General features: G+C 42.4%; 1 protein-coding gene across 1 annotated transcript in view; it reads right to left on the bottom strand.

The window, feature by feature from the left end:
* The window catches only part of DOCK5 (dedicator of cytokinesis 5), a 222,862-nt gene that overhangs the window by 150,947 nt on the left and 46,853 nt on the right, over nucleotides 1–25,062 (bottom strand). The window contains exon 2 of the mRNA XM_061200716.1: nucleotides 12,110–12,193. Within this exon, the coding sequence (XP_061056699.1) occupies nucleotides 12,110–12,193 (84 nt within the window). The remainder of the gene's footprint in view (nucleotides 1–12,109; nucleotides 12,194–25,062) is intronic.

Genomic DNA, 25,062 nt, shown 5'->3' with positions numbered 1-25,062 from the left:
CCCAGAGCGTCAGAGCCAAAGACCACTGGGTCCGATCCACGTGCCCTATTTACTAACTCAGATGGGAGGGCACAGCTGCGGACCTGAGCTATACATCCACAGACAAGCAGGGAGGGAGAGACTGCCACGGGCTGGGGGGGTCAGAGACACTTCCAGAGACCTCTCTGCTTATCTCATCCTCCCCGACCCACCTGCCAGACCTAAGAGGCTTGGACAGACTGTCCATAACGGTTGCCCACCGCCTCTGTCATGCTTCCCTGGAGCGTGTGGGTTGCAGGAGGGGGACCAGTCTCTCTGGGGGGGGGATGATTCTGCTCTGCTCCCCGAAAACAGACATGCCTACCTGCTCGGAGGAAGCCAGCTGTTGAAAACTGGCCGGGAGGAGATGTGTGTGGAGGGCAGATGAGGCACCCAGCACCAGGGCTGAAGCGGGTCCAAGCACGTGCTGAGCTCGGAGGGTAGGGAGGAGACCGCTGGCCAGAGTGACTAGTTTGCATGGAAGAGCCATGGAGGGAAGTAAGTCCAGAAAGAGCTCACCCTGATACATTTGGGGTGATGGGAGACTCGTCTGATAGTCATTCAAAACACAAAAGAAGGGGCTTCCCTGGTGGCGCAGTGGTTGAGAATCTGCCTGCCCATGCAGGGCACACGGGTTCGAGCCCTGGTCTGGGAAGATCCCACATGCCGCGGAGCAACTGGGCCCATGAGCCACAACTACTGAGCCTGCGCGTCTGGAGCTTGTGCTCCGCAACAAGAGAGGCCGCGATAGTGAGAGGCCCGCGCACCGCGATGAAGAGTGGCCCCCGCTTGCCGCAACTAGAGAAAGCCCTCACACAGAAACAAAGACCCAACACAGCCAATAAATTAATTAATTAATTAAAAAAAAAAAACAAAACGCAAAAGAACCTAACCCACTGTGGAAAACTGTCCGTTATGTCCAAAATAGAAGTGTCATTTCCTCAAAGGCCTCGGGACGTGGAAAGCGCACTCTCCTTGGATTCCATGGGACCCTGGGTGGGAATCACATCTCTGCCATTTCACAGCTGTGTGAATGTCTTCAAGTTCCCTAACCTTGATATTCACATTTATTAAACAAGCATCGGTAACTCTGATCTCCCAGGATTGTAAGCACTGAGATGCAGTACATGAAAGCCCTTCGCTCAATGCCTGGCACGTAGAGAAATGGAAAATGCCCAAGTTGGAATGGTGAGGACCCCAGGACATAATCCAGGGACCGGCTCCTACTCTTAGGGCCGTCATCTGCTTCCTATGCTGATGACAGTAGGAGACTCTATATGGAGTTCTCATTCATTTGTTTTCTGAGGCACGTATCTGTGCTCTCTGGAAGGAGGAGCAGAACCTCTCTAAATTATTATTAAATTACCGATGACAAACATAGCACAAGCTGGAATCGTGCTGGGGGTAGCTTCTCCCCAGAGCCCTCCGGGCTGATAAGAAGACATACTTTTATTTTCCAACAGAATAAGTTCCCTCCCCCAAGAAAAGGGTAGAAAACATGACTTTAAAGAAACGAGAACAAGAAAAAGTAGAAGAAACAACTTGGGCGATAGAAAAACCATATGACAGCGGCTACAACAACCAAGAAACACGATGCCGAACACCCCAGGGCCTGAGCAGAGACTGGCTACAGCCTAAGGAGAACTCCAAGGTCACCAGAATAGGTGACTCTAAGGCCTGGTTAAACACTCAGTGGGCAATGAATCTGCCAGTAACACATATTAAAGAAGAAAAAGTCCCCCTGACCCATACCCTTCGTTTCCAACTATAACAACAGATTCTTATTCCTGCATGGTGACAACTAAACAAGCATTCAAGGTTAGGAATTTCGTGTACATTGTTCCTGTCATTTAAAAGACAGGCTAAATTGCTAGGTACAGCTATTTAAAATCTATTTCATTTGTCTAAGTGAAATGCACACACATTTAATACTCTTGTTCAAAAGACAATCATTGAGGATGCCTATACAGAATATAAGGGATAGACGAATAATCTTTAACGAGAATCTTTCCTGTCTTGCCTTGTCCCCTCCCTAGGTGTAGCCTGAATTATACATGGAGGTGTAGGTGTAGCCTGAATTATACATGGAGGTGAGGCCAGGAAAAGAACTGATGTTCTCGAGCTTTTGTAAGACTCCTTTGTAGCACATAAGTTTTACAGGTAGCGTGCTTCCTGCTCCTACAACACTTTCTATGGAATGATTTGCCTCCGTGGGTTGAATAAAATGGGGATGCTCTAGCAGAGGGTTAATATTTATGACGCCTAGGCCTCCTTATATGCTTTTAAAGATCATAAATTACTGACATTACCATGAGCAGAGCAGAGGTATCTATTTATCCTTCTCTCTCCAGATATAGGCAAGAGGAGAAATATCTAATTCCAATTTGCCCTCAATCAATTTTGAACTTTCCTCTAAGCCTTTTTCTTTCCACGAACCCTTCAGAGTCTTACCCAGTCCCACGATGGTTTGATGGGCTATATGCTGCAATGGGGATGAAACACCTAAGGCACTTTTGATAAAAGTTACATGCCAGTGTGTATGCATATGGCTGATTCGCTTTGTTGTGCAACAGAAACTAACACAATATTGGGAAGCAATTATACTCCAATAAAGATCTATTAAAAAAAAAAAAGTTACATGCCAAGTAATGTGAATGCCCAGCATTCAGAGGTGAGAAGACAGCCTGAGTGGGCATGTACGTGCCTGGGACGCAAGGAGCCTGCTCATGACTTTGCCGCCTTCTGGACCCCTTGATCCCACCAAGATCCCTTGGAGACCAAAACCAGAGCCTTCCTCGCGAGAACCTTCCTCTACAGCATCCCCAGTATATCTCTGCTTTCAGGCTGAGCTTGCCTCCTTCAGCACGTGGGCCGCGGCCCAAATGGGCCAACGCCAAGTACCAGTTCACGACGAAGTAACCGAATGAAGGCTCCACTCAGAAAACGGTTCCGAACCTGATCCTAGAAGATTCTACACTTGCCTATACGCAAATAACACAAATTTTCAAGATGGAATTTTAGAAGAACGTTCGAATGTATCTCAAAAGGAAAAACAGGAGAAGGCATTCTCTTTTGGATAAGATTAAACCTGAGGTGGGGGGAGGGATAAATTGGGAGATTGGGACTGACATATACACACGACTATATAAAAAATAGATAACTAATAAGGATCTACTGCAGAGCACAGGGAACTCTACTCAATACTCTGTAATGACCTATATGGGAAAAGAATCTAAAAAAGAGTGGATATACGTATATGTATAACGGACTCACTTTGCTGTACGTCTGAAACTAACACAACATTGTAAATTGACTATACTCTAATAAAAATTTTAAAAGATTAAACCTGAGATGAGACTTTTCACCAGCTCTACTTTTTAATTAGTTTTTTTTTTTGTAAACACCCTCCTACTGCCACACACATCTATGGAAAAACACATCTCGGGAACATGTGTCTCCAGGAGTAGTAGCTGACCAGCTGTCCTTAAGGTAAAGGTCAAACAGATGTGGGAAGTGACCGGCACACTCACCAAAATGCCACAAGGCCTACCTTGCGTTCAAGGCTCGAGCCAAAATGTTTGCACGCAATGCTTGTCGTAAAATCCAAGCTGTTGGGCTCACTGCCATTTACATTTGAGAAAGGCAGTTGTTTTTCTAACTAGAACACGGTGAGGTTATGGATTCCGAATTACAATAAAGTTTCAATTATCTTGACTAATGGGGTAACAAAAGTAAATGAAAGTTACAAATACATCGAATGCCTTATTTCAGCTTAAACCCAGTAAACTTTTACACATGGTGTTAAGAACTGACTTTTTTAAATCAATTTTGATTTTGTCTCTCACTAGTTTTATGGTCATTGGGCATGGCTGATCAAAGAGAGAAGGAAGTGAATAGAAAAGAGGAACAATAAAGGGATGACAAGACTGCCAGGCTGACTCACTGTTGCACAGGATAGTAGGAGGTGACAATACAACTTCTCAAATCAGACGTTTTGAAAAGGTTTGATAGGACCTTACTGTATCATATGATCCAATGGAGGGTTCTTTTTCTGTTTTAATTTTATTGAAGTATAGTTGATTTACAATGTTGTGTTAATTTCTGCTGTAAAGTTATACACATATAAATTCTTTTTTCATATTCTTTTCCATTATGGTTTGTCACAGGATATTGAATATAGTCCCCTGTGCTCTACGGTAGGACCTTGTTGTTTATCCATTCTATGTATAATAGTCTGCATCTGCTAACCCCAAACTCCCAATCCTTCCTCCCCCCACTCCCCTCCCCTTTGGCAACCACAAGTCTGTTCTCTATATTTGTGAGTCTGTTTTTGTTTTGTAGATATGTTCACTTGTGTCGTATTTTAGATGCCACATATAAGTGATAGCCTATGGTATTTGTCTTTGTCTTTCTGACTTACTTCACTTCGTATGATAACCTCTAGGTCCATCCATGTTGCTGCAAATGGCATTACTTCATTCTTTTTTTATGGCTGAGCAGTATTCCATAGTATATATGTACCACGTCTTCTTTATCCATTCCTCTGTTGATGGACATTTAGGTTGCTTCCATTCCTTGGCTATTGCAAATAGTGCTCCTATGAACGTAAGGATGCGTGTTATCTCTCTGAATTATAGTTTTGTCTGGATATATGCCCAGGAGTGGAATTGCTGGATCATATGGTAATTCTATTTTTAGTTTTTTGAGGAACCTCCATACTGTTTTCCATAGAGGCTGCCCCAATTTACATTTCCACTAACAGTGTAGGAGGGCTCCCTTTTCCAATGGAGGGTTCTTAATACCACATCTCAGAAAGATGCCTATTAAGCCTCTTCTTGGAAAAAACTCCTCAAATACACTCTCTTCTTTTTTATGCCTGTTAGAAAGTTTTGTCAGCTACGGAGCTAAAATTTAGTGCCATGTAACTTTACCTACCCATCATAATACTGCCCTCTGTGCTTACTCAAAAAAGCTTGCTTTATAAAGATGAGACTCAAAACATGTATAGCCCAAGTCATAATCCATGTCTATATCTTTTCATATCATAAGGTAGTGGATTTCTTGATTAAGGTGTATTTCAAAACTGGCCTCATTCCACACAGAAGAAATATATATGTTGGGGACCTCCTGTATACAGACAAATGTTCCTTTTTATTTCAACTTTTCAGGATTGCCTGTTTCCTCTGGTTCCAATACAATCATTTGTGCTCTCCTCTGGGTCTTTAACAAATTACACTGAAATAATATAAAACTTTATGCTGTACCTGCCTCTGCAGAGCTTGAAACACCTTTGAGACATTATTTCATTTTGTTATTTCCAACAGGAGCCAATTGTGTTATGTTTACCCCCAGAAACCACTGTTAACACCAGTCACCCTCTCTCTTAAGCTTGTGAGTGGTTTACGGAGCTGAAAATGAGTTAAATAATGGACATGAATCAAAGGCAGGAAACCAGTACCCATTGGTGGAACAACAAACCCTGAGCCTGAAATCACCTGTGACTGGAATTTGGATAATTACAGGAGAGGAGAGCTTCATGGCATCAGGGATGCTGAAACCTTACTTTTCAAGTCATTCTCATTTAATCACTTTCAATTCAAAGAGTGATCCAATTTTAGATGAAATGACCATGACACAAAGAGAGTTCAAATGTCTTGCCCACGGACAGTTACCCTAGATAAGATAGGGACAAAGCCATCCAAACGAAAGTGGTCCTTCTCCTTTCGCTCTCCATCACTTTCATCTGCCTCTGGTCTATATAACACCATCCTTTTCTCCCCATAGCACTTACAAGTATCTGAATGTTTTTGTTCACATATTTTGTTCACTTGTTTTGTCTATCTCTTGAATGAAAACCCTGTGCGAGCAGAAACCTTGCCATTTTGTCACTCAGGTGACCTCAATGCCTAGAACATCTCTTGTGGTCAATAAATGTAGTTGGCACAGAAGAGCATAATACTTTCTCAGCGAGTCCTGTTGAATGAATAAATGACCACAACTGGAATCTCCCCCAGGTATCAGTGCTTTTTCAGTCATGCCCATGGATCTGGGGTGGGAAAAAACACTCAGACGGAGAACAGCTGTCTCACTGCCAACTCTTTTCTGGTTAAAGAAGCAAAGACATGGCAGTGACTACAGGCAGGCCAGTGCCAAAGAAGAAGAAAGGCAAGGACACTTGTTTTAGTCCTTGAGGACTTCTGTTCCCTGAAAAAGTTTCTGAAGGCCAACAATTCTTGGTGGTCTATAAAAAATGAGCAATATACAGCTTCTCAGTCAATTCTACTCCCTTCCCTTATTTCTAGTAACAAATGACGTTCAGGGGCAAGGTTACAGAGAGGAACGGTGATAAGGGATGAGGAATGGTAACTCTCTCATGTGCACTGTGGTCTCCTGTTTTGGAGCCAAAGCTCAAGCAATCAGCCTGGCAGTTCCCCAAAAGGTTAAACACGGAGTTACTATATGATCCAGCAATTCCACTCCTAAGGATACACCCAAGAGAAATGAAAACATATATCCACACAAAAACTTGTAGTTCATGGCAGCAGCATTATTGATAATAACTAAAAATTGTAAACAATCCAAATGTCCATCAACTGATGAATAGATAAATAAAATGTGAACTATGCTTACAATGACTATTATTTAGCAATAAAAAGATATGAGGTACTGACACATGCTACAACACGGATGAGCCCCCAAAAGATCACTTTAAGTAGAAGAAGACAGTCACAAAGGACCACACGTTACATGATTCCACTTACGTGAAATGTCTAGAATAGGCAGACCTACAGAGACAGAAATTAGGTTGGTGGCTGCCTGGAGCTGGGGGGTAAAAACCACTTATGGGTAGAGGGTTTCTTTTGGGGATAATGAAAATGTTCTGAAAGTAGATAGTGATATGGTTGCCCTACTTTGTGAATAGAGTACTTTGTAAATAATTATTGAATTGGGTCAACTGGATGGTATTTGAGATCTATCTCAATGAAGCCGTTATTGGAAAAAGCAGCTCACGCGGTAACCAAATCCATCATGTGGTCTGCACAGGGCAGGGCAACGCTGGCGTCTCATAGAAGGAGAAAAGCAGCCCTGCCCTGTACTATCGGGGGTTCTGTGGAGGTGGCCCCATCCCCCTTACTCTCCACACTACCTTGCTTTGCTCCCACAGGCTTGCCCTGGTCTCCCATTTATCTTCACTCATACAACAGGCTTGCTGAGCACCTACTGTATACTGGGAGCTATGCTAGGCACGGGCCCTGCCGATGAAGGAGGAGCAGGCCTTCAAGGAGCTACCACTTTTGGAATCATTCATTCAACCACAGGGCGGGGAACAGCAAAAGGAGAGTCCTCAGTGGAATTCTGTTGTGGGCAGAAAAGAATTTTTCAAGTGTGGGTTCCAGAAAGGTGAACTCATGTCCACACCAGAAGAGCCCACCCAGGTCTGGTATGCAAATATCTCAAAGGCAGGGTGTCTGGCGGGGTGGGACCCCTGGAGTCAGCGCTGACAGGAAGTTGAAAGAAACAATCCCCTCCCCGCACGCCAGGGCCATGAAATGGTGCCAGCACCACCCTTCAATTCCATCTGGCAGTAATGTGGGTGTTTCCACTTTATTTATTTTTTTAAAGGAAAGAGGAGATGGGGGAGGAGGGCTTGAACACAAGCTATTACTCAGCATTTCCATCATGTTTAATGTCTGCAAAGCCCTCCTGCCCTCACTGCGTCCTGGTCCTGAACTGCCTTGAATAATCAAGAAACTTGAGAACCCAGCCAAGAACTCAAAGTACTTAGCAGATAGAAGTACCTATCACTGCGTCTGGCAATGCACGAACCATTAAAAAAATTAATCCCATAAAATAAACACTAGTTGAAACCTTAAGCCAGTATAATCATCTCTGTAAAGCTGACCTGCCACTTGGCAGTTAATGAAGTGAATAAGCTCATGCTCTAAATCTCCCCATTCACACCCTGACAATGTCCACTTTCACAGAATGGGCACTGACATCCTTCTTTTTAAAATTTTATTATTCATTTATTCATTCATTCATTCATTTTATTTACTTTCAGCCACGCCTTGTAGCGTGTGGGATCTTAGTTCCTGACCAGGGATCAAACCCGTGCCCCCTGCCTTGGAAGCACAGAATCCTAACCACTGGACCACCAGGGAAGTCCCTGACGTCCTTCTTTGAAATGAAAGAATTCTATGGCTGGCCCCCCAAGCATTTTATGGTAACAATTAACAAGAAAATTGGCTTCTTGCTGTCAGGACCTCCAGCACCTGGATCAGTGATCAAGTAACAGTTTTCTGTATGACTGTCAACTGCGCCAGCACTTCTGGCAAGTGTACCGCTGTGTAAGTTGTAATATATTAGGTGCACTGTGGCTTTTGGACTCAAGCTCCGGAAGGTATTTGAAACAGACGTGTTTGTGTGTTTACATTTATATTCAACCAAGCTTGGTGACCACATTAGCTTGGTCCATAGGAGTGCTACTTTTAGGAATGCTCATTGGTCGACTGGGAGATTGTTCAGTAAAGTAAAAGTAATACGCACACTTAAAATTACCATTAATATGAATCATGTGAGGACAAAGTGTTTCAATCAACTATTTCAAGAAACACTGGGGTCACATAAAGATGTAAAAAGGATTTTGAAAGTGTATTTAAAAGGTATCATCTACTTGATTTCAGATCAACTCTGTGCTCTTCCCTCCCACACTCTGCAGGTCAATTAGAAAAGCCTGACAATACAACACACACACACACACACACACACACACACACACACACACACACACACACACACACAGGAGCTAACATGGTAAAGAATTACCAGGTCTAGATCTGAAAAAGACGAAACTCAGAAAGATGAGGCCAGCATTGGGGGCTGCTTTCCTCTTGGGGCATCTGCTGAATTAAGAAAAGATTCCTGAGCGGCTAAGCAGCATTTCTGACGGCCTTGTGGGGTCAGGAAAGCCCTGGCACTGCCAGTGAATTGGTTGCAATTTCAGACAAAAAAGACTAAGGAAAAAAGCATTACTGCAGATGAAGATAATGATAAAAAGTTTTACAAACAGGAATTAAAAGTTGGAATTGTCTAATATAACAATTCTAAAATTGTATGCACCTAAAAACAGTTCTGAGAATACAGAAAGCAAAAAACTGACATCACTGTAAACTGACGCAAACTGCAATCATGGTGGAAGATTTAACACAGTTCTCTCAGCAACAGAAAAAGCAGAAAGAAGGTTAGCATATAGCAAAGTTGGAAAAAAAAAAAGTGACAAAATCACAATCTAATTGTCATCTATAGAACTTTGCACCCAGTAATCATAAAATATACATTATTTTCAAGCCCATGGAAACTGAACATGTGCCTTTTACCGGTGTAATGGAAAAATGTGTGTCCATAAAGACTAGGTAGAGTAGAATAATTTGGCCCCAGACAAAGCTGTATGACCTAGTAAGGCTTGAAGAGACTATGGTTTCAATATGTAAAGGAGTTCAAGAAGATAAGTAGGACTTCCCCAGTGGTGCAGTGGTTAAGAATCCGCCTGCCAATGCAGGGGACACGGGTTCGAGCCCTGGTCCAGGAAGATCCCACATGCCACGGAGCAACTAAGCCTGTGTGCCACAACTACTGAGCCTGCGCTCTAGAGCCCGCAAGCCACAACTACTGAAGCCCATGCACCTAGAGGTCGTGCTCCACAACAAAAGAAGCCACCACAATGAGAAGCCCACACACCGCAACAGTAGCCCCTGCTCGCTGCAGCTAGAGAAAGCCTGTGCACAGCAACGAAGACCCAACGCAGCCAAAAATAAATAAATTAAATAAATAAATTTATATTAAAAAAAAAAGAAAAAGATAAGTAGATTATCCCTAGTGTCTTGGTGACGCCATGGAATCAATGTTTGGCTGGACCTAAGATGGTGAGAATAAAAATGGAAGAGAGGGGCTTCCCTGGTGGTGCAGTGGTTAAGAATTTGCCTGCCAATGCAGGGGACACGGGTTCAAGCCCTGGTCCGGGAAGATCCCACATGCCGCGGAGCAACTGAGCCCGTGCGCCACAACTACTGAGCCTGCGCTCTAGAGCCCGCAAGCCACAACTACTGAGCCCACGTGCCACAACTACTGAAGCCCACACACCTAGACCCTGTGCTCCGCAACAAGAGAATCCACCACAATGAGAAGCCCATGCACTGCAACAAAGAGTAGCCCCCGCTTGCCGCAACTAGAGAAAGCCCCCACACAGCAATGAAGACCCAACGCAGCCAAAAATAAAATAAATAAATACATTTATTAAAAAAAAAAAAATGGAAGAGAAAGAATAGAGTGGGAAGCGTCCACGCAGCCCTCCCTCCCTTCCCCTGCCCCTGGAAGCTGCACGAAGACACTCTGAAGTGTGTGAAGGGGAGAAGGATAATGCAAACCACCATCCCTCTGCCTAAAACTAAAGGGAGGAAGAGTAAAAGCAGAGTCTTCTGTGCAATGCGGCAGACGGCTTAGCTTTCCTATGGCCGAGCCCTACTTCCTTTCCTTCGGACCTCCCATCTCCTCTTCCCCATCCTGTGTCTGTCTGCCTTGCCCTTGGAAGCCGCACTAGGTTCTAGACGACCACCCTTGCCATGCCATCATCACAACCATTTACATGGGGGGGCCAGACCCTGCAAATCCAGAGTTCTTATCCTAACAAGCCTCACCCTATGAGAAAAATCTGCCTAGCTTCCCACCTCATTCCTGCCCCAATCTTCAGAGAGAATCAATAGACCCTCAGTGTTCTTTGCTTTGATCCTCAATGTCAGGGGCCTAGAGACATGTTTGTTGTGCTCTAGGCATTTGGATTAGAAATGTGGATACGTGGATGAGTCCCGTTAGGATTTAGAGAGCTTGAGTTGGAGCGAGAAGCCTGGGGTGGGGTGGGTGCAGACATGACCTGTGCTCTTCAGATGACCCGGGAGCCCTGGGTAACTGGCCGACAGCCCACTCACAGGTTAACTGGGACCCCCTCCCCAGCCCGACCTAGTTGCAGGAAATATACTAGTAGGCTTTCCGGACCTAGAGTCGTCCTGACCTAATTCCCTGAAGGAATCTCAGCAATACCAGTAAGTCTCTCCCTCATTTCTCCCCGAGTCTGGGAACATTTAGTGCTGAGAAGAAAGGGCCACTTCAGCATCTGGGCTTCCTTCGAGCTCCCGCCAGACCAGAGGCACACGTGTCTCCTCTGGAGCCAGTGCTGCGTCAGGCTCTTCTGCATCCAGTCACATTTTTTTTTTTTTTTGAATTTTTATCGGTTTATTTAATTATTTTATCTGAGAGAATTTTACAAAGAAATAAATATTTTTGCCTTTTAGAATATGAGTTGAATTATATGCTTTTCCTATTTATTTTCAGTACCTATGAAGAGATAGCATCTTTCATGTATTAAGGTCTTGCTTCATGAGAAGCCACTGGAAATCAACAGTGCTTCATCTCATTTGGCTCTGTCACTAGTTGTACGACGTGAGGCACCTTATTTACTTGGAACATCAGTTTTCTGAACTACGTTAAAAAAGTGAGCATGGGTTAACTTGCATAATTTTTTAAGAGTTCTATATTTTTGAAAGTCAATAATACATATTTTTTTCTTAATTAGAAAAAAACCCTTGCCCTGCCACCCTTAGAGGACTGCCATAAGAATTAAATAGGATGGCATACGTATAACAGCACTGAAACCTCACAAAATGCAGAGTCACATATTTTGGTTTTGGTTTTTTTGGCCACACGGCGCAGCATGCAGGATCTTAGTTCCCCAACCAGGGATCGAACCCATGCCCCCTGCAGTGGAAGTGCGGAGCCTTAACCACTGGAGCGCCAGGGAATTCCCCAGAGTCACATATTTTGATTCTGGTGTCTGGGCATGTCTGCGCTCATGCACTCAGCTGGGTGTTTTGAAATCACCCACAGTCCAAAACTGTATACCCTAAGCACTTCCTGGATTTTTACTAGCATCACTTCAGAAGTAAAAGCACATTGATATTTGCTCTAAGTGCCTTATGAATAAGTAACTTCTACGGTTTGGGCCTTGCTCCGTGTCTGGCAGAAGGCCATCCAGACTTACCCTCATACATCTCCAGGATGTGAACCGTGTCTCCAACCTGCAAGGACAGCTCCACATCTTGAGAGGCATTGTAGTTATAGATCGCTGGAAAGGAGAAATAAAAGAGGGAAATGATGGCATCAGTGGCAGTTAAAATACAAGTCACCAAACACATTAAAAAAAAAAAAAAAAAAAAAAACAGGTCACCAAAGAGCACATTCAGTGGTTAGTGAACCACTCCTCCAACAAATAACCCTCTCTTTAATCATTTCAGGTGAATCCCCCACTGGAAAGCAGACAGCATCCTCCTGGACTCCCGTTACTGGTATGTTACAGTCATACTTCCACCCAACAAATATTGGTTGGTTGCCTAATATGTACCACGTACTGTGCTAGAGACTGGAGATAGAGTGTTGAAACACACAGATGTGGTCCCTGTACCAGGGATTTTTAATAGTTTAGTACGGGAAGAGATATAGTAAATATATTATTACAGAAACAACTCCTTAATTAAAATGGTGATAAGAGTTATCAGCCTACACCACCACTGAGCTTATGATCTCTAAGGCATGGGGCGAGCCGTCTCCCGGCTTCCCCGACACAGTAACTGGCGGCCAACGGACCACGTGTGAGTCCCACCTACCCCCCCAGTAATAGACGAACACTGGGTGGCTGCCTCGCCCCAGCTCTAGGTACCCTGGGGAAATGGGGTGCCCCAGCCCTTCCTTATCAAGGTGACCTCCATCACCACAGTCCTTAGGACTGACAATGACTGGACCACAATCATACAAAACAGTAGACTAACTCTTGTAACTCCAAAAGAAGAAGGCAATCCCATTTTAAGATAGGTAAGAGCTCTGAAGAGACATTTTACCGAGAATCATATATGATGACTAATAAGCACCAGAAAAGACGTCCAACAACCATTAGTCATCAGGGAAATGCAAATTAAAACCGCAACAAGATACAACTTCTCACCCACCAGAATGGCTATTAATTTTTAAAAGGCAGTCTTGGCAGGAATGTGGAGAAACTGGAACCCTCATGCTTTGCTAGTAGGAACATAAAATGACACAACCTCTTCGGAAAACGGTTTGGCAGTTTCTTAAAAAGTTAAACAGCAATGTACGTGCAACCCAGCAATTCCGCGCCCAGTTATCTACAAAGAGAAATGGAAACATGCTGACACAGAAACTTCATGTGAATACTCATAGCTGTTGTGGTAGGCAGAATAATAGCCCCCAAAAGATATCCACATCAGATTTTGGAAACTGTGAATGTTTCCTCAGGTGGCAAAAAGTGTGAGTTAGTTAAGGATATGGAGAGAAGGTTATTCTGGAAAGTCAGGGTGTGGTCCAAACACAGTCACATGTATCCAGATGAGAGAGAGACAGAGGGAGTTTTGAGAGTCTCACAGAAGAGAAGGCAACATGAGGACGGAGGCAGAGGTGGAAGTAACATGACCTCAAGTCAAGGACTGGTACGACCACTAGACGCTAGAAAAGACAAAGGACGGAATCTCCCCTAGAGCCTCCAGAAGAAGCACAGCCGGTCAACACCTTGATTTTAGACCTCTGGCCTTCAGAACTACGAGAGAACAAAATCCTCTTGTTTTAAGCCACCAAGTTTGTGGTAATTTGTTAGGACAGCCACAAGAAACCAATATAGCAGCATTATTCACAACAGCTGAAAACTGGAAACAATTCATCCACTGAAGAATCAGTGGATAAGTAAAATATGGTCTGTCCACACAATGGAATATCAGTCAGCAATAAAAAGGAATGAAAGACGAACACATGTTACAACACGGATGCTTCAAAGACATTATGCGAAACGATAGTCACATGCACAAAACATATGTTAGGCTTCCATTTCCTTGTAACATCCAGAAGAGGCAAGTCTATCTGCGACATAGGGCAGCTGATTGTTTCGTGGGTTGTGGGTGGGAATAGCGACAGAGCACGACAGGCACCAGGAAGCTTTACAGAGAGATGGAAACATCCTAAAACTGGATTGGAGTGTGGTGATGGTCATATAACCCTGCACATTTACTAAAAATCAATGAACTATAATATGCTTAAAGTGGGTGGATTTTATGGTATATAAATTAGACATCGATGAAGCTTTTTTTTTTTTTTTTTAAGGTAGATTTATTTCTTGCCCTCTCTCATGATGAATGAGCTGCATCTTTTCAGGGAAAAAGAACCACCTTAGAAATTCAGTTCTAACCACTGACCTGACCATCCAAGGAACCCACGATGTTCCCCATGTCTGCAGCTCTTGTGAGCACATGAGGCTGGTCACTCAATCCATCAAACCATCTGCCAGATCCCACAAGGGTCATTAAGAAGGCAAGAAAGGTATCCAATCCAATCATGGTACCTACTGCTCTTTCCTGAGCCTGCGATGCACCGAGATCACCAGCCTGACTGCAGGTTCATCGCAGTCAATCTATCCCAGAACGGAAGGAGAAGACCTCTAGCCCCATGTTTTTCAAGTGGCCTCTCTTTTTGAAGAGAATCACCCAAATAGGTGCTCTTCTGTAGTCTTGGCACAGAAGTCTGGACAGAAGATACTGGAACTGGTTTACTATTGAGCTTGTGGACTATAATATGAATTCAGAATAAGATCAGGCTGATGAAGCGGGCTAGGAGAAACTGTGCAGCATTCAGAAGGAGTTAGTTCCTGGTTCCCAGACTTCTTCGTGGGCCACGAGGCCACAGCTCCTGATCCACTGAGGTTCACTTCCTTCGTCTAACTGCTACTTGATTCAAATGTTTTGCCCACTAGGTATACTGCTGGGTCTCCATAGAAAATGTAGATCTCACATCCCTGAATCCCTCGAGCCCCCATTCACTGCCTCCCCCCAGACTGGTTCCTCCCACTGGCCCCGCCAGCAGATGGAATCAGGAAGTAGAGAGGTTGCTGTGTCACAATGTGTTGTGTAATCACCAAGCTTCACCTCTTCCTCGTCCTTAGTCACCAGGAAAGTAAGCAGAAGCTCTCAAAGGCAGCACCTGGCACTGTAGCGCCAAGCTACAAACACCTACCAAGGACTGCTGTAAACACACACACACACACACACACACACACCCATAGACTATTATGTTTCCTTAAATCCTAGATTCCCGAGCCTGACGATCAAAGTGCTCCCGAAATTATCCTGGCCTTAATTATCCACCTTTGCCTCCATCATCTGCCAAATTCCACCCTCTGCTCCAGTCGGGACTCCTAACCTCCCCTAAATTCTGTGCTCAGCTCGCGGTTTACCTCTGCCTGGAACAACAGCTTATCTGTGTCTTCCTCACACTGTAAAGCTCACATTCACAATGCAGTTCGACAAATGATTACTGACTCCCTATCACCCTGCAAGGACCTCTTTTTTCTCCCATGTCCTGCAATCTTTCCTTTAACACAGTTTGGGCTTTAAATCACAGATAATCTTGTGTTATCCTCTGCCACCGATCAGAAGGTAAACCCTTCATGAATGGGGACCTGGTTACACATTACTTTGTGTCTTTCACATTCCAAGGCACTAGATGAGGCCCAAAGAAGGTGCTCAAGGCACAAGAGTGGCCTTTATAAAACCCACCAATCGATTCAGTTATTCACCACTTCTTCCCCGAACTTCAAGGTACTTCTGCTTCCCTCAGAAGCAGCAGCTGTGGTTCCCCACCACTCATGAAAGGGATTATCAACTCACCTCTCTGGCCTCTCTTCTGCTAATTACACGAGATAATCTGCCTTTCCAACCCAAGCCTTCAAAGAGCTTCACATGGGACACACATTCTTCAGCAATGCCTTTCGCTGGAGTGACAAGTCACCAGTTAGAGGGCATTTGTACTATCTGTTGCGTGTCCTTGGGCAGAAGTACTAACAAGGTTTCCAGTCACTTACAATGTCATCTATTTATGCCAACGATGCACTTTAGAACCACGCCCTCCCCATCCCCGTCCTTAATCCACTTCATTTCCGTTGTAATTTATGATTTCACTTCCATATGGAATATAGTAATTGTATAGAGTGGGTGCCAATTACCGTATTATTTAATGAGGAAACTGAGGCTCAGAAGGGGTCAGCACCTTGCCCCGAGGAGCCCAGCTTTACCAGCAGCAGAGTTGTTACTGATGCGGTCCTGTGAAGACCCAGTCATCCCATTTTACCAGGCTGGTCCATGATGCCAAAAGGATGCCCTGGAACAACCTGGCAGCAAAGAAAAGAAGCTGATAGATTCTCAGTATGTTGTCTGCCTTAGAATCCTCTCATTAAACGAGACTCCAACTTCCCCAAACACTCTTTACCATACTGGGTTGGCCAAAAAGTTCGTTCTGTTAGTGAATACATTGTTCAATGAAGTTCTTGGTGAAAATGAAAAATGTCTTTTATTTTTACTTAAAACCAAACAAAGTCTTTGGCCACCCCCATACAGGTTGGTGATCATGCTGTCTGCTCATCTGGTGCTATTTCAAAAACAGGCATACAACTAACATGCTCAGTGGATCATGTTTTCTCCCTAGAATGTGAATAACTGTTACAGAGGAAGACAGAGAAAGGAGAAGTAAAGGAAACCCTCTGGGTTAAACAAAGCAGACTCAGTTCTATCAGTTACACATGCATGACCTTGGATGAGTTCGTCTGGGCCTCAGTTTCCCATCTGTAAACAAGGCATGGACCAGATGACTCTAAGGGACCCTATGGCTCCAACAGCCTCTGATTCACGAGGTAATGAGAAGAGGCAAGAGAAACAAGTTGTGTCGTTTCGAATCAGCAGGCACCACCGCAATGTCTTGTTTTGTCTGAGGAAACTAAACAAGAGAAGGGAGTCGCTGTGTATGAACCGCCTTGCTGGCTACTATGTGTAAGGTTGGGAAAGACAAGCTGCTGGAATTCTGCCCTGAGCAGCTTACTGTTTATATCGCGAAAGTATAATTTTGCAGAGCCAACTAGATAAGACAGTATGTCTACAAATGTAATGTAGTTTGCATTTTACCCAATCTTTGATTTGGCCTGGTCTTTTCTTTTAAACCAGACTTTCATGAGAGAGGAAAAAAGAGAAGAAATTTGAGGTCTTAGCATTATGCAACAAGAAACCAACAGAATAAGAATAGTCTGATAGGCCCCAATACGAGGATTGATTTTGACAATGAAAAGTCGATGGGTTACTAGTAGTTAATCTTTCTGATAAATTAGGCTTTTTCATGAATCCTCAAATTACAACCCCCTGAAGAATAACTAAAACATGACGTTTTCTATTAGGCATTTTGTAGCGTCTATGAAAGAAAGATACAGCAAACACAGAACGAGGTCCTGACTTGAGTTGTCTGCTATTCAGAATGTTATCAAGATGATCAAACTTCCTCTTTTTCGTTATTATCTTGATCTGCCTACTTTCAGCCATTAGAACTATTAAGACTAAAAAGGTGTCTTTATCTTCACCCTGGGGTCAATGCAATAATGTCCTAGAAGGCCAAGTGGACTTTTTTCTTTTGCTCTTTAATTCCAGTCTACTACAAGGATGACACAATCAGATTCAACAGGAAGTATGACCCCAGGAGTTAAAAAAAAAAAAAAAAAAAATGTGGTTTTATGCTGATCATTCCAATTAGGCTCCAGACTGGTCATCCAGGTCAGGGGCTGTCAGATGAGGATAACAGCTTCTACTTGTCACCAACAGTCCTCCACAGGAGCAGCTCTTACAGATTCTTAACTTCGTCTTCTAGACCTTTAGAAGAATTTAATGACCAGTTAGGAGATTTAATGACCAGTTCATTGGTTATTCTTTAGAAATCTCTATTTTAAGGATTATATCTATCTGTGGCTAGAACAGATAAATATATCTTTAATGGGAGAGATATTTCACAGATATAAACTCAACTATGGTTTATTTATTTCCTCACTGGTACCAAAGGATTACCTCCAAGCCATCTCATTTAAATTAATATGAAATTAAATTTACATGAAACATGCAAAGCTAAAACAAGGCAACTCAAAATTGCAGAATAGAAAGTCTTTGTTCTACAAACACCAGGAGTTTCCCCACAGTGTGTCTATGTAAGAAATGAAGGCACCAGTATATTCTTCCAAAGAGGAGAATGTAGCAGAGCCTCTAGGAAGATGACAAGCCCTGGTAGACACAGGGTAAATGGCAGTCACCTTCCCTTTCCCCCTTTCTTGCCCTGTCTGGCTTCCCACTTCAGGCATGGTGGCAGGCACATCCTCAAAGATGGACACAGCTGCCCTCACCAACAGGACAGTGGAAGTCATTCAAGGAAAACTGGAGATCAGGAAGGTCTGTACAGGTAACGGAACAAGCTAGCCTCAACAGTCCTAACAAGGTAAAGTTGGACAACGAAGGGCAGGTGTCCTTAAGGACAGCAAATGCATTTAATTGCAGGCAGCTAAGTACAAAGCTCCCCTTAGAAACAGCACGAGAATGGGGGAATAGTTCAGTATTTTAACCATTTTCTTGCTGCCCCTTCCAAGCATTTCTGCAGTGATTCAACTGAGGAGTCAGGGTGTTATTCAGAATACCAAGGATGCCTCAATCATGGACTCACTATAGCACTCTCAATCTGGGTATAACACTGAAAGTACACATTCTAATGTTACCATGCTTATACTTCTACTAGCTTCTACTCTTTCCAACTGATCTCTTTCTTGTTAAGGAAAAGTAAAAGAGAAAAAAATCAGAGGGCAACTATGGCAGGGTTTTAATGAGGAAGTAAAACAATTAACTTACTAACAAGGCCAGAACACCTTCCCCTAATCAAATAAGGTATTATTATCAGGTTCTTCTTGGTATACATTCTTATTAAATAAAAATGAGACAGATCTAAGATAAAAATGGTCAGATCTAAGATTGGGCTGAGTTTGCGGCATCTACCTTATGGACAGAAATCATAATTGAGGAATAGAGAATCTAAAAATAAAAGCCGGGACTTCCCTGGTGGTCCAGTGGTTAAGCATCCGCGCTCCCACTGTAGGAGGCTCAGGTTCGATCCCTGGTCGGGGAGCTAAGATCCCACATGTGGTGGTGAGGCCAAAAAAAGAAAAGATAAAAGCCACCAATTATTGCAGACTCTAGAACAAGCACTTTGAAATGACAGTCAAAAATGTTAGTGATGATTTTCTCCATATGTATATGAAATTTGAGACAAAGCACAGATAAACTGAGAAAATGAATGATCCCCTACCAGGCTGGAAAACCCATTAATTTAACATCACCAATCTGAAAATGCAAATACAAAGGCAGCAGCTGTTACGTCTGTCTCCACAGGGCCTGTCCCAGAACAAGCTCAGTCGGTCGCCCTTAGCCCCCGGGGCGTGTTCAGGAGGGTCTTAGAACAGCTTCTCCCACATTATGTACACCAGAGTCACGTCCTACTGAAAGCATCATGAGAAAACAGAATGTGTACATGTGGCTGGGAGCGAAGGGTGAATTGGAAGAGCAGAGAACTGAGGAGAAGGCCAGACACTGAGATCTGGGAAACCTCCTTGTTTCATAAATGAAGAAATGGAAGTCCGGAGTGTACCAGACCAAGGTGACACCAAATTACAGTCAGGCTACTGAAGGTACTTTCTGCAGCTTGGCCAAAAACCTACCATTGTGGACTCTCAGGAAAGTCATTTAATCTTTTGGGCTTCAGTTTCCTTATCAATAAAGTCACATTTGTAACCTGGTATTTTGCCTACCTCAGGGTTGCTGTAAGAATAAAATAAGAAGAAACATAAAAATGAGTAAGTATTGGTAATGTCTCTGGAAGGTTCTTCACCATAACAGAAAAGAGAAGTATGAAATCAAAAAGATACATAACTCTGGGCTAATCGATTTGCATTGGAAATTCAGTATGAATTTGGAGTATTTTTCTCTCTATTCAACTTAACAATACGTATTCATTTAGGCTTGTGGCCAAAGTGGACCACAGGGGTCAGGGATCAGATGAGCTATGATCTTGAACATCTAAAAAATGGACAAAAATGTGACAGTGGTTTTGAGACACTGAACAGCATACAACACAGGAGGGTGACGCCTGAGAGAAGGGAAACAGATGAGGGAAATCTACAGTTGCATCTCCAGGCAAAAGTACAGGGAGGAGAAGCCGAAACAGAGCCCCAGGAGTCACCCTAAGGTGAGGGAAGACAGTTGAGAATTCAGGGAAGTCAAGGTGACTAGAACATACAGAGCAGAGAATCAGAGAGGTGAGGGCTGCATAAGTTTCCCTACTAGCTTAAGCTGATTACTGATCAGCCCATGCGTGTGAAGAAAATTCCCGAGGGCAAGGAAAAGAACCACTGGGAAAGAACAGGAGGAGGAGCTATTCCCAAGCCTCACACAGAGCTGGGAACAGTTCACATTCTCCACAACCAGAGCCAAGAAACCTAATGGTATGTGGCCACTGGCTTGAGTACTCAGAAGAGTATTGCCTTGGTAATGCAACCAAACTGGCCCCAGACTACGGGCTGTGCTGATCCCAACTAATAAAGATCAAATGCAAACCTGGAGAGAATGAAAGTTTCCTCATAATTCAACTCCATCCCAGAACAAGGCTCAAACTCCCAACATGATAAAATTTACAACGTCTGACATTCAGTTCATGATTATAAGACACGCAAGGAAGAAGGAAAATAATCACCTATAGTTAGGAGAAAAAGCAATCAATAGAAAAAGACCCAGAAATGATGCAGATCAGGTAACAGAAAAAGTCCCAGTTAACTGAAAAGTATTCAAATCATACAAAGCATGTTCTTTGACTACAATGGAATTAAATTAAAAATCAATAACAGAAAGACATTTAGAAAATCCCAAGATATTTGGAAACTGAACAACACACCCCTAAACAGCTCCAGGACCATTAAAAAAATCAATGTAATCCACCACATTAAGATAAAAAGAGAGAAAAAATATGATCATCTCTATAGATGCAGAAAAGGCATTTGATAAAATCTGATACCCACTGATGATAAAAAGTGTCAGCAAATTATGAATATCTTTAATCTGATAAAAAGCGTACATGATGCACCTATAGCAAATATACTGAATTGTCAAATATTAAATGTGCTTCCCTAATACTGGGAACATGGCAAGGATATCTGCTCTCTATTCTACATTTTAATGTGGTTTTAACTAGTGCTATGATGCAAGAAAAAGAAATTAAAAGCTTACTAATTGGAAAGAATGTCATAAAGCTGTGTTTATTAACAAATGATTTGGTCATCTATACAGAAAATTTTAAGGCATTTACAAAAGTTACTAGAACTAATGAGCGAGGTTAAGGAGGTTTTAGGACCCAATTTTGGTCAATATACAAAAAAAAAAGTCCACTGTATTTCTCTATACTATAACAAGCAAGCTGAAATTGCTGGATTATGATGTAAAGTGCATTTCTTCCTATAGATTTCAGGTCAAACAATTTGAAAACCAGTGCCCCAGAGAAACTCTTGCACAAGTGTACCAAGAAATATATATAAGAATGTTCATAGTAGCAGTGTTTGTAGTAGCAAAAACTGGAACCAACCCAATGTCCGTTGAAACAAAAATGGGGAAATAAGTTATGCTATATTCAAACATAGAATACAGCAGAGAAATGAATACATTCTTTGCACACATACCACTAACAAAATGTTGAGTAAATTTTTAAAAAATACAGGAGAGATATACACAGATTCCTTTAGATAAAATTCAAAATCTTGGAAAACTAAGTGAATTAGGTTTTTAAAATATACATATATATGTGGTAAAACTATAGGAAAAAATTATGAAAATAAAATACACTCATGTCAGAATACTTGTACTTCCAGGGTGGGGCTGCAGTGTCCAACTATTAGGGAGAAGCATGAGTGTGCGGCTATTACAGAGAACTTTTTTTTGCAATTCATTAGATGGGGATACATGGGGGGTTTTGTTAGTTTCTTTTTACACAAGTGCTATAAATATTCTTTTATGAATTCAACATTTAATATTTCAGTGGTTCACAAATGTTAGCATGCATCAGAATCACCAGGAGGGCTTGTTAAAACACAAGATTGCTGGGCCCCAACTTTAGAGTTTCTGAGTCAGAAGGTTAGGAATGGGGCCCCAGAATTTGCATTTGAACACGTTCCCAAGTAGGAATGACACTGCTCGTTCAGGTCAACACTTCAAGAACCTCTGCATTACTTATTTGAGCCTCACACAAACCAGCAAAGAAGAAAGAGTAAACATGGGCCTCATTTTACAGATTTAAAAAAGTAATCTCTGAGCGATTAAGGGGTCGACAGGATTACACTCCTGCTAATCATACCAGCTCTGGTCTCAGACTACCTGTGTCCAATCACTGGCTCTGTATTTACTGATTCTTATTGGAGGTAATTTAAATTCTTGATGCCCCAATTTCCTCACCTGTAAAATGGGTACAATTATAGCAATTCACATACAGGGTTCTTGTGAGCATTAAGGGATTATAAAGGTAAAGCACTTAAATTTGTGCCTGGTACATAGTAAATCCTGGGTAAACGTTAACTAACTTTATTACCACTACGTTAGTTAAGTGGTAGAACTGAGACTTAAATCTAGGTATTCATATTCATTTTCAATCACTGTCAACACAAATGCCTTTTGGTACCACAAAACAACACTGGTGAGTTCCACAAAACTTATCTTTAGGACTTCCCTGGTGGCACAGTGGTTAAGAATCCGCTTGCCAATGCAGGAGACACGGGTTCGAGCCCTGGTCCGGGAAGATCCCACATGCCGCGGAGCAACTAAGCCCGTGTGCCAAACTACTGAGCCTGTGCTCTGGAGCCCGCGAGCCACAACTACTGAGCCTGCGCTCTAGAGCCCGCGAGCCACAACTACTGACGCCCGTGTGCCACAACTACTGAAGCCCGCGTGCCTAGAGCCTGTGCTCCGCAACAAGAGAAGCCACCGCAATGAGAAGCCCGCGCACCGCAATGAAGAGTCGCCCCCGCTCGCCGCAACTAGAGAAAGCCCCCGCGCAGCAACGAAGACCCAACGCAGCCAAAAATAAATATAAAAAAATAATAAATTAAAAAAAAAAACAACTTATCTTTAAAAAAATTTTTTTAGAAACCTTTAAAACTGATGACTTTAATGGAAATTCTAGAGCCCACTGCTCTTTCCACTTACAAGAAAACTAAGAACCCAAGACCATACAGCTAGTTAGATTCAGTCTGGGATGAGCAAGCTGGAATAGCTTTTTCCAAAGGCCACATAAGTAGTCTTTATAATAAATTTCACCCTGTATTGAACTGTACTTCTAAGGTAAACAATGAAAACAATGGAGGATTAAAAAACAAATGCAATTACCATTTCTGGAATGAATGAATGAATCAAATAAGCAAGCAAGCATCAGGCCTATGAACCTGAGGAGCTAGGTTTCTGACTTGTTTACCTTCGTAATATATTTATTTTAGCAACCAAATAAAAATTTCTTTACACAATACAGTTAGCTGGAGTCAATTCAATGCAAAGATATGGAAATGTCCTTTCAATCTCATGTCTTCCTCTAGTCTCTAGAAAAGTAAATACAATATTTCTATGACTTAATTTAAGAACAAATGAAAAATCTAAATTTGATTGTGTATCACCATAACCACTTTACCTTTCAAAAAATTCACCAGAATTCCACTTTTTTTCACATACATTCGAAAATAATCAAAAGGAAAGTAGCATGCAAATTCAAAACACCTCTCGAGTTATCCCCAAAGCATTAAAATATTTTAGGCATGAATGTTCATAAAAAGAAAATATTGCTCAAAAAATAGAACAACCTAACTCACAGCACAATCTAAATGTTAATAGCATAATAACATTTTTCCAACCAGAAATCTAGCCTTGCTTGTTTTCTGCCATTTAAAAATAGAAATCAGGGACTTCTCTGGTGGTCCAGTGGTTAAGACTCCATGCTTCCACTACAGGGGGCACAGGTTCGATCCCTGGTCAGGGAACTAAGATCCTGCATGCCACATGCGGTGCAGCCAAAAAAGAAAAAAAAATAAAAAATAAAACTAGAAATCATGCTAAAGCTAGTGAAAAACATATTTCCTGGTCTTCCACACTAGTACATTATACTTAATTTCAGTATAACCAATTAATCAATAAGCCGTGACCTACAGTACAGTACAGTACAGATAAGGAGTAAAAACAAAGAGAGATGCTTGGTGACTTTGCTCTTTTGAGTCACTTAGGCTTGACACCCATAGAGTCATCTTAGACTTGTTGCTCTCCATTTCCAGTCCTACAGTTTTAGTCTTTCCTTCACGATCTAGAACTCAGACTACTACCTTTGTACCTTAACTGATCACCCTGCCTGCAGTCTCTCCTCTTGTGCAAAACGGGATGTTAAAAACCACAGGCCCAAAATGGCGTCACTTGTGCTAAAGCCCAAGATACGAAACCTAGATTTAATACCTAACACCAAAAATGTAATCTTAATCAACCAATCTGGAATTTTCTGGTCAGCACCAATGAGGTCATCTGACAAGTGCACCCTATCCATCCTCCAGAGGAAGAAGAGGCAATCCACATGGTAAAACCCTTCCTGTTCTCGTCCTCCCACAAAAGAAATCCTGGCCTAAAAAATAATCCTTTCTTTCCTTTTGCTAGTAGCTCCCTTGCCCTACCCTTCTTCCTATAAAAACCTTCCATTTCACACAACCTTTTAGAGCACCCTTCTAGTTGCTACGTGGGATGCTGCAGGATTCATGAATCACCTAATAAAGCCAATTAGATCTTAAATTTACTTTGTTAGATTCTGTTTTTCAACAGGGACAGATAATAATAATTACATCATAGGGCTACTGTGGAGATTGAATAATAAAACACTTACCAGGGGAAGAATTAGCTATTACTGGTATTATAACACTACTTTGTATAATTGTGCCACTCTAATACTTTTTAACACTACTTATAACATCTTATTCCCCAGTGCAAAAATCTTCTGATAGTGCTCTATTTTCTACTGATGCATGTGATT

The sequence above is a fragment of the Eubalaena glacialis genome, chromosome 9 (assembly GCF_028564815.1).
Source record: "Eubalaena glacialis isolate mEubGla1 chromosome 9, mEubGla1.1.hap2.+ XY, whole genome shotgun sequence".
NCBI classification, from domain to species: domain Eukaryota; kingdom Metazoa; phylum Chordata; class Mammalia; order Artiodactyla; family Balaenidae; genus Eubalaena; species Eubalaena glacialis.
This window is presented reverse-complemented; position numbering and strand designations above follow the sequence as displayed.